We start from the raw sequence: 11404 nt of genomic DNA on the forward strand, positions 1-11404 counted from the left end.
ATATATATATATATATATATATATATATATATATATATATATATATATATATATATATATATATATATATATATATATATATATATATAAAGTATAACTTCAAAAATTAATGCACGTTTAATATTATAGTATCGTGATCAAATTTATCGAATGCATGACTTTTATAAAGCAAAAATTAAATACTAATTTTTTAAAAATCATTTATCGAATATATCACTTTTTCATTCCATCATATATATTAAATTCTAGGTTATGTATATAAAATTGCTAAAATAAATTATATACATACTTTACTTATTTAGCTACAATTTTAAAAAAGTCGGATTCTAAATTAGGTAAATCAAATATCATCCACTAAAATAATTCTATTTGTCCCAATATTTTTATTAGTATGTATGATTTAATTTCAAAAAAATCTTATACAAAGAATTTGGCAAGAATATTTGCAGTAAACAAATGAGAGAGCGCATCTAGTAGACTATTAAAAGTCCCAAAAAATTGTTGTAATTTTTTTATTTTTTATTTTATACGTTCTATTTAATTTGCTATATCTCTTTATAAAAATAATCTTTACCGCTTTCTTTAATTCTTATTAATATCGTCGATCCACACAATTCAAATTATATGTCTTATTCCTAAAACAACTAATTATTTACATCTTAATATTTACGTCAAACCCTTTAATTACAAAAACTCAAGGGGAATAGAAGAGCAAGAGCGAATCGAAATTATACAGCTATTTTTATGAGAGACAGTCTCTCGACGACACGATTTCAAACATAAAACCTATATTTTTATATTTGTATAAGATGTGCAATTCAAACCATATATAAGACATATCTCTATATAAAATTATCGCATATTAATTAGTATTATTATAAGAATTTGAAATCAAATAACCCAAATCACAATATAATCAGATCCCAATCTAAATTCTCTCACAAATATGGTTCAACTTTAAGAAACTTTAGATGTACAGAGAATTTAGAAACCCAATAATGAGTTCTAAATTCTCATAATTATGGGTAGGGAATGGTCTTGAAAATCTCTCTACTTTTACGGATTGGGGAAATCTTTGGCAGTTCGATTCGATGGGACACTATTTTATGTTTTTTTCTTTTTTTTTAAAAATTATTATTTAATAATTAATTTTACTACCACGAGTGTTCACAGATTTCAACAAAATATAGACATAGAAGTAATAGTAGGGATAAGTAAAAAAAAAACGGCTCAAGAAAAATGCTGAATTCTTGTGTTCTTCAAATTCATCATTGGCTGTGAAATTTTCGAGGAAATTGGGTCACTTTTTTTAGACTACTACAAATATTATTCATGCAGGCAAATATCTTATCATACTCCCATCATAGAATAAAATACACTGTACAAACGGTTACTCCTCTTAATACTCACTTCTAATAGATGGTCACACTTTATTTTTTAGTCTGTTCATCAATATTTAAAAACATTCGACAATTTGATATTTACTTGATTTAGTAACCGAATACGATAATTTAACCCGACTTTAAAAAGATTTTAAATTTTATATAAAATTAATTCAGGCACAAGATTCAGTTTTGAAACGAATCAAAACACCTGATCTAATATCGCTTTAATGGTCGAAATGAACATTTATTTCATTCATACATTTTAATTCTTTTTAAAGATTTTTATGCAATTTGTATAGTTTTACTATTTTATAGTCTTTGTATGTATAAAATTGTGATAATTTATTGAAGATGGAGGAATTACTAAATTTTCTTTTTTCCAATTATTCATACTATAAACCTAGCTAGGGTTCACTTCCTAGCAAATTTTACACCCTTTTTTGAGGATGATGTATGTCTCTTCTAGGAGCTTTGTCTAATCCACGTGCACGCTTTTATCTCCTAGACTACAGTATATATTGCTACTCACAAATCTTAGTCTCTTAGTTTCTCTCAATTTGCTATTTTTTTTAAATAGATCATAATACTAATAATTAATATAAATATTAAATAATAGAGATAATTAAATTAATGGGTGTGATTTAGAGTGAGAGAAAATAAAAAAATATATACGAATAAGAGTTAAAGAAAGTGATGAAGACACTAACTATAATAAATATTACAAAATTAAAGAAACAAATATAAAACGTATGTTAATCTCTTAGAGATATAGGAAGTAGAAGTATATAATAGTATTTCATTTGTTACACATGCAAGTATTACCAATAGAACCTCAACTCTTTCCTTAACAAATTTATTATCAAAAGAAAATTCAATCAAAAATTAATTCTTAAAATTTATTTCTTTAGTTATTTGTTGAATTTATGATTTACTCACCGTTACTTTTTAGAGTTTTTACCACCATGGTATACATCATCTACTCGATTTGTGATAATTATAAATTTATGAATTAGATAAACTAGGATAGAGTTTATTGAAATTGCGAAATTTAGAAATTTAGCCAAATCATAGAAAATTAAACAATACATCATAATAAGAGTAGCACTTTCAAAGAAAAAGTTTTAAACCTTTTCTCACTCCTTTATTCTCTCTCTCAAAAAAAAAAAAAAAAAAAGAAAAAAAACCTAGCTTCTATTGTTAATTTTGGAGCCATTATCAACTTTATGGTTGATACTTAATAGTAAGCTCTCAATCTCTTTATTTTGCTTTTTTCGTTTTTATACAAATAAAATACATTCTTTCAATATTATAGAGTTGTTCCATCCATTTATTGGATTCGATCTACCATATATTGGTTTTATAAACTTTCATGGTGAGAGTTTGAAGTCGTGTTATCAATTCAATGTTAAAAAGGTATATGACGTCATCACGGGTGTTAATTGTGTTAATACAGTCAATTCTATCAAACTTATCTCTATTTCAAAGTCGCACCAGATCTAAAGACCCCATCGAGGGAGGTTGTATCAAACAACGATGTAATAGAGGAAACATATTAGTGCTAGATCTCTTTTAAAATGATCGTGATTTTTTCTATGTAGAATATTGTAAATGTCGTATGATATTTTTATCAATGAATTATTAGATTCCATTCAAAAAAAAAGAAAAGAGAGAAGTAACTATTTACGTATTGCTGTCCTTGTTTCATTGCGAAGATTTACAGGTGCTAGTTACTATACTATCATGCTCCTTTGAATTTACATAATCATGGCCATAATCATCAACCTAATATTTTTCGCACAAAGTAAGGTTTCATGGGAAGGAAATTAGGTAGCTGGCATAGCATATCTATACACCCTCTAACAAGAGAGAAAAGAGGAATGTGCGTAGTAAATTAAACCACAAAGAAGAGAGAAAGATAAGTGACGACAAAGCCACATAAGAGAAGATACTTGTAAAATACAACCTAGACAAGTACAGAGTCATTAGAATTAAATTAATATTTTCTCCGTTTTGAATTAGTTGTATTTTTGGATAATGGCACAACCGCACAAAAATCAACAAAAGTCATTTTTATTGCAATTTTTATCCATTTTATCCTCCTTTGGATGGTAGGTGAAAAAGTAATGATGTAATAAGTGAAAATAAAGTACAAGTAAAATAGATTATTGAGTTATTTTTCTACCAAATATAAAAGAGTACAAGTATTGTAAAACAAACAAAAAAGATAATAAGTTAAAGTATTAAAGAACAATGGAAGTATGTAGCGTAAAAATATAGTAAATTAATTAAAAAGTTAATTAGGACAGGAGGTAAATGAAAGGAAACGCAAAAGTCTAAGACACATATTCAGCACCTCTAACTACTTATATCTCTTGTTGGGTCCTCATAATGAAGCGACTCACGCAAATCGATCTTTATTTGCTCCTTCTACATTCTTTTAGGCTATCCTTTACCCTCCACTATAAGACTTTTCACCATCCTTATAGGTGCACCGATAGTCTTTTTCTTCACATGTACAAACTACTTCACTTTATTTTCACACATCTTTGTCTATAATAGTTCAACCCTAGGGCCCTAAACTCTCTCGCAACCCCTGGTTCCTAGTTATGTCCATTTTTGTGTGTTCTCACATCTACCAACATTCACATCACTGCTATGTCCATCTTTTGTTTAAATAACTTTTAGAATTTAGCATTATCCCTTTGAATTTGCATCATTTGCAAAAGAGACAATTTTTTAAGAAAACGTAAACATATGGTAATGAAAGAAGAGAGAAATTATTTGTGTGGATGATAATAAACGAGAGCTTAAATAAGTAAATGAGATTAAAATAAAGTGGTATGATAATAAAGATATGAGACAAAAAGTGTAGACCATCCCAAAACATAAAGAGGCAAATTGAGAGAAATGAAAGGAATAATTTAGACAATAATAACCGAATACTAACAATGGTGACTTACAAAGAGGCATATAGTTTTATGGCTCCGCCAAAAGAAACCTACTACTTGTACTTGTAATATATTTGTACACAATATAACAACACATAAAGGCAAAACTACTCAAAAATCAAATTCAATATGTAAGATATCAATTGTGTTTGTGACTTAACATACCACCATAATTACAAAATTAGAATCTTAGATCCGCCTCAACATTCTCATTAAATTTTCAACACTAGAGTCCAAACATAGGGTTAAATCCAATATTGAAGAACAAATAAAAACACGTAATTTTTGCTTTCTAGAATGTTATTATTAGAATCTTAACTATTAGAATCTTAACTGTCAACTTAAATTTTTAATTAAGTAAGTTCCTTAAATATATGGTATTAAAATTTCTAGGTCATGACTTGAATTCTCAACCACCCCTCCTTTTAAGCTAATAAGTGAAATTATTGGCAACAAGTATGAACGAGACTTGTGTTGCATCTACAATTCTAGCTTAAAAGTTCTCTTATGAGACGAGTTATAAAGTATGTAATATAAATTGGAGCCTCAATCGAAATTTCTCAACCATCATCTTGAACTTTCGGTTGAGTTGGTTCTTTAACACAGTATTAGAAGCCCATATTACATGTTCTACCCCTCCCCTTAACTGGATTTATTAGCACCAAGTATAACGAAGACTTAAGTTACATCTAAACTTTTAACCCAATGGGAGTGTGAGGAGATGTGATGGAGTATATAACATATATTGAGACTAAAGATGTTCCATGGGGCGGGTCAACCCGACCGGTCAAGGTTTGGGTCGATAATGGATCAGATCAATATTGGCCTTTGATGTAAAAGGTCTGATCGGGCCAAGTCCAATTATTATTAGGCTTAGTTGCCATAAAATTATTCTGACGTTTCTATATTTAATGATATTATCATATATTTTGACGGGTTAATGCAAATTGGTTACAAAGTCGAACTAAAAGATTATTAGTTGAAAATTTTTCAACGAGTGGGACGGGTCAAATTTAAATTACGACTTTGACCCCTCTACCCATTTAAAACTTTTACCCGAGCATACCTGTTAGTATTTTGACCCGCCCCAATCAACTGCACAAATCGAAACCTCAACCATCAGTTTAACATTTTGGTTGAATTGGTTGCTTGATATCTGGTGATTAATAATTTTTTCATTTTTAAGTCAAACTAATTAAATCAAGAAGGTTTATTCAAAAAAAGGTTAAATCAAGAAGGTTTTACAAAAGAAAATTTAAGATTGTCATACTAGTGTACTTTCTCCGTTCTGAAATATTTACCACATTAGGATTATTGGTACTTTTTATTATTCAAGCTTATTCTATGTATTACACTAATGTGTAAGAAAAAATATAGTCAAGTATTATTTTGTTTGAATATCGCATATTTTCATGATATTAACTTTTTATAATTTTAGTTATGCATAATTGAATATATAAATGATCAAAATAACACGTTAAATTGTCTAAAAATTCAAATATAACTCGTATAATATAACATAAAAAGTATAGCATACCACATATAAATAAATAAATCCAGATTGAAATTTTATGCATGTATATTATAATGATGACTTGGTGACTTACATTGCATTAAATGAATGAAGAAGACATATAACAACAAAAATTGATCCCCTTATTAATGAGTAAGTGATGAAATGTATTTCCATTTGTTGAGGGGTCAGAAGTTTGTATTTTGTAGGGCTAGTCCTGTTCCTGTACTGTTGTATGTGTAGGCTTTGAGCTTCTGAAACCGACTTAACTACACCTCATGTGTACTTCTTGTTCCACTGTTTCAGTCATACACCAACAGAAAAAGACACACTCAGTGAATCACTAATCTTACTTCTCTCTAACTCTCCATATTCACTTGTTAATACTCCTACTATTATGCTTCTTGTTCAAATTATTTTATTAAGGTGATATTATTGGATAATAACTTATACTTTCTCCCTTCTGAAATACTCCCTCCTATTCAATCTAAGTGTTTTTTTTTATTGGAACAAGTCACTATTAATGTCTCATTTCTATTTTGAATATGTTAAGTTTACTAATTTACCCTTACTACATTGGGCGAATTGTCAAATGAGATACATTGGGTGAATAGCAGGGAGTACTTGTTACATTTTGATTATGAGCACTATTCATCGTTCAAGCTTATTTTTTATATTACGATGAATGTATAAGAGGGATCTTATTTGCATCGTCTAATCGCATACTTTCAGAATATTTAACTTTGTATAATTTTTAAATGTGTATAATACAACATATAAATGAACAAAATAATATATTCAATTACTTAAAAGTCAATTGTAACAAGTATAATGGAACGGAGGAAGTACTTCAGTTTATTGTCCTAATGTCATTAAATAACTCACACTTAGAGTATGGTTTGAAGGGTTGGATGTAAGCAACTTAATACCCTTGTTTTAAGCTTGTTTGTGATCATAAAGAGGTTAACTAGTAAATATGATCTACCAAAAAGAGCGTACAACTGATCTCTTGCCTTTTGTTTTCATCATGCATGAGTGATGTATAGAGCATGTAATTAACTTATTTGGTTCTTGATCAACCACCAACTTAAACTTTTGGCCAAATGATTGTTAGATCTTGGATATTTGACTTGATATCAAAAGCCAACATGACTAACTATTATGATTGTGAATCTTATCTACCTCTCATTTCAAGTGTAATACTGAACGACAAATATATATGAAGAGGTTGAGTATTTGTTATATCCACACTTCTAGTTCAATATGATTTTCACGTGAAAAGGCGTGGTAGAATATATAACATATATATATATATATATATATATATATATATATATATATATATATATATATATATATATATGGGTTTCAACTATCAAATTAATATTTTAGTTAAGATAAATTTGTAACTAAAGGTGGTGCAGATCCCGATAAGGATAGCGCCACTAAGCCACACTTAAATCCATGAAATTAAGGGAAGCTTATTGAAAATCTGATAGAATATATAACACATCTTATATTTCTATTAAAACTCCAATCAAAAAGTTTAAATTTTGTTGAGAAACGACAATATAATTAAAAGTTTAACATGATGATTGGAGCACCAGAATAATTATGATAGTAATATTGACCTTACAGCTAGCTTGGTTGAACAAGCTTATTGCTTTAAACAGAGGCGGACTCAGTTTCTAACTATAGTGGAGTCACAATAGTTTTCCTTCATACAGAAGTTGATTGTTGCAAATTTCTTTTGGCAAAACCTTTTAATTTACATTTTTTTTTCTTTTCTTTGAAAACTTTTAGCATGTTTTCAGCTCTCGTTTGTTAATGCCCCTTTGTAGGTCGGCCATTGATTACGAAATTAAACTTGCATAGAATTGATATTATATGTTGAGGAATAATGAGGATGAGACTCATTTATGCACGGAATATACTTTTTTTATCCTTTTAATAAAGCACCATTTGATTTTAAAAAAATTTTCATATATTCAAGTTAAATGGTTTTTTTTTTAAAAGAATAGAGTAATAAATTAAAATAGTATACACTTGGGAAAAATATTTCACATACTCTTTGTACAAGTACATGGATTGAATATATAGTAGTTGTTTGTTTTTTATAAATTTTAATGGCTAATTCCATGGTTTGTTATCTTTTTTAAAATTTGTTTTGCTCTCTAAATAGGTTGTAAATAACTAAAATAAAGACCTAAAATTATTAGATTTTTTTCATTTGAAAAACGCCACAAAATAATTTTAAAAAGGTCGTGTGAAAATCACTACGACTTTACATCTACATTATAAAAATATGTACTCAACAATTCCTTTTAATTTTTTACATGAAATAAATTAAAATGAGCTTTTTTAAATATCAATATATATTATCATTATATATTTTGTATATTATGTTCATAATAATTATGATCTGACTCTAGAGAAAAATAAAAGACGGAAAGATGTGATCAATTAAGAGTCATTTAACTTGAGAAAGACCCATAAAAAAATTCAAATCAAGACAAAACAAAATAAAAACACAACATGACAATACAAGATAAAAATTAAGACTTTTTAAATATGATATAACAAATTGAAGGGACCGAAGAATATTAATTAATTAAGCACAACATCATGCGACAATGATTAACTACTAATAAAGTCTCACATAGATTATGATTAGAGAATTAATTCTGGTACATTGATTAAACTACAAGTAGTAATAATTAGAAATTTACTACTTAATTAAGGCTAATTAGGTCTTGTTTAAAAGGGAAAACTTACAAAGAAAATACCCATAACAAGACCACTAATTATAATCAACTAAAAGCTAATCCGTAATTATAATAATAATTAACAATAATTGATTAGCATAAGATCACCAACTAAATTACCTTACAATTATAAATACTTAACTAATTAGGAACAATAATAATAATAATAATAATAATAATAATAATAATAATAGTCTAAAGGTTAACTAATTAATTAATTAATTAATGAGGTGAATAGCATCCAAAGCCATAAGAGTTAAGACTAAGCTCAAGAGAAGTATGTCCACCATTAACATTAGATGACCATCGATATCCTCCTGTATAATTACAGCCGTCTGATTGAGGCTTATAGGTGTAGAAGCCGTGATCGTGATCGTGATCGAGATCGAGATCGAGATCGAGATCATGATCATGATGATCATTGTGCATGGGAAAGAGAGGAAGAGTCTGAATCTCAGGTGATTGTGGGCCATAATGATCATGATCATGATCATGATCTTTGTGGTTAATGTATGGATAATGATGATCAGCATTTGATGATACCTTGTCAATAAAGAAATTTGAGTAAGATGTTGGAGTGTTTGGGTTGAAATAGTTACTCCATTGATTCATTTGATTTGCTCCATTTGGAATAGGAATACCTCCTCCTGATATTGAACAATCCTAATTTTATTTCATAAAATTAATTAGGGTTATTAGTCTCTTTATGTGATTGGAAATTATATTTTAGGTACAAAAAAATGAATTCATCCCAAAAATATGTTCTAATTCGATTAAAATAAATGCCTCATGTAAATATAAATGTGTAGACGTAAATACATGTGAAACATATTATTGGGATGAAAGGAAAGAGTGTGTTCTTATTATCTAACATTTACAACATTTATGTTATATACTCTGACAGTAAAAATTACTTCTTCCTTAGTTAATTTGATTCATGTTAATATAAATTTTATTAATATTTATAATTTTTAACTAAGTACAATTATATTATTTTAATATTGAAATAGTATTTCAACAAATAAACAAAATTCCCATTTGATTAGAAGAAGAGGTTTTATGTTATGACTAAATTTTGGCCAATAATGTGGTAGCTAACTTAATTTGTAGAAAGGATTGAAAGTAACTTCACATAATGAGTTATGATATATGTAGTGTTAGAAGCTAGCTATATATGAATAAACATTTATTTTATAATTAACATTTTATTACCAAATTAAATCATACGTTGATCACCAATATAATTAATTGATGTTGCATAAATTTTTAAATTATAAATAAATATAGTTTTTCTTTGATTAAAATTCTTGTAGCTAGGGTTAAGTAGCTAAGTACAATAGATTTAAAAAAGTTGTACTATATTGTGCGTTTAGGAAATTAGCTACTCATAATTAATTAAAAAAAAATAAATAAAGTGTTCAAAATAATTTAATTTTCAACTATTTTCATATTAATTAACAGTAAATAATGCCAACTTTAGGGTGTTTACCTTAATTAAAAAAAATACCAACAAAATAGTGACCAAATTGATGAACATTTAGGCCAAATTAAAGAAGTAATTAATATGATATTATACTTACCCTAAATTTATTCTCCATGGTCACAGCTCCATACCCAAAATTCCCAATCAATTGCCCACCTCCAGAAATCACACCTGCTGATGAACTTGAACAAGAAACCCCTGCAACATTATTACATAATAAAAATATCTTAATATATCAACCATCAAACAAATTAATTATATTATATAAACCGTTCGTTGGTCCTTTTTTAATAGCTACATTTTTTTCTTTTCCTTGTAAACTTTTTAAGAAAATCAAGTCATTGCTCATACAAACTATGATCAGACTCTAGAGATAGAGAGGAATAAAAGACAACAACCCATACCCGTATAAGAGGGTTCAACCGAAAAACGTCTCAACTCCAGAAAAACGCTCAGATAGAGAGATTCTTTTTGAGAAAATTAATTAAGTAAAACTATTAAAAAAAAAGGAGAAAATGTTAAAAAAATACTTACCAGGATTATTATTGAAGGAGCAAGGATATTTAGCATGAAAAGTGTTAATATTTCCATTATTATTATTTCTTATGAAATTATTATTATTATTATTATGATTATTATTATTATTATTAGGAGAAGTAGGAGTAAGCTTCTTCTTTTGTCTTTCCCTAGCCTTATGATTTTGAAACCAATAAAAAACATTTTTTCCTTCAATCTTTCCATAACGACGTAACCTAGCACAAATGCTTTGAATTTGATCAGCAGTAGGAGATCTAATTCCTTGTAAATAATAAAGATCTTTTAAAAGCTTAATTTGTTCTGTTGTTGGAGTCCATCTTGTGCTACTTTGTCTACATAAATAATTATTATTATTATTATTATTATTATTGTTATTGTTACTCGTGTTGTTGCTCATTTTCCCAACATGGTTTATCATCTCTTCATCTTGTTGTTGTTGAAATTCCATTATAAAACCGAGCTCACGAAAACAACTTTAACGATCAGAAAGAGAAAAAAAGGACCCACTTATGATCTAGGGAAGAATTTTAATTTTTTAAAAATTAAAATTTAAAATATTATAAATATAAATAATTAGAAAACAACTTTAATTACCAGAAAGAGAAAGAGAAAAAGAACTCGTCTTGAAGGTTGAGTTATAGTAAAAAAATAATTTAATTTATTAAGATTTTGAGATGAAGATGAGAAATGAAGAGGGGATGAATATAATTTATAATTATAATGAGGGTGTAAGGGGGAGAATCAAAGATAATCTTAAAGAGAAGGACTTGATG

At 27.6% G+C, this 11404-nt stretch overlaps 1 protein-coding gene across 1 annotated transcript; it reads right to left on the reverse strand.

Moving 5' to 3' along the window:
• Positions 1-8833: 8833 nt before the first annotated feature.
• LOC130823250 (protein WUSCHEL) lies at positions 8834-11079 on the reverse strand. Its single transcript, XM_057687877.1, has 3 exons — positions 10629-11079; positions 10192-10292; positions 8834-9274 (listed from the first exon to the last, which is right to left on the reverse strand). The coding sequence occupies exons 1-3, from the start codon at positions 11077-11079 to the stop codon at positions 8834-8836; spliced, it is 993 nt and encodes a 330-aa protein (XP_057543860.1).
• Positions 11080-11404: the final 325 nt, after the last annotated feature.

This window comes from Amaranthus tricolor, chromosome 9 (genome assembly GCF_026212465.1).
Source record: "Amaranthus tricolor cultivar Red isolate AtriRed21 chromosome 9, ASM2621246v1, whole genome shotgun sequence".
Lineage (NCBI taxonomy): Eukaryota > Viridiplantae > Streptophyta > Magnoliopsida > Caryophyllales > Amaranthaceae > Amaranthus > Amaranthus tricolor.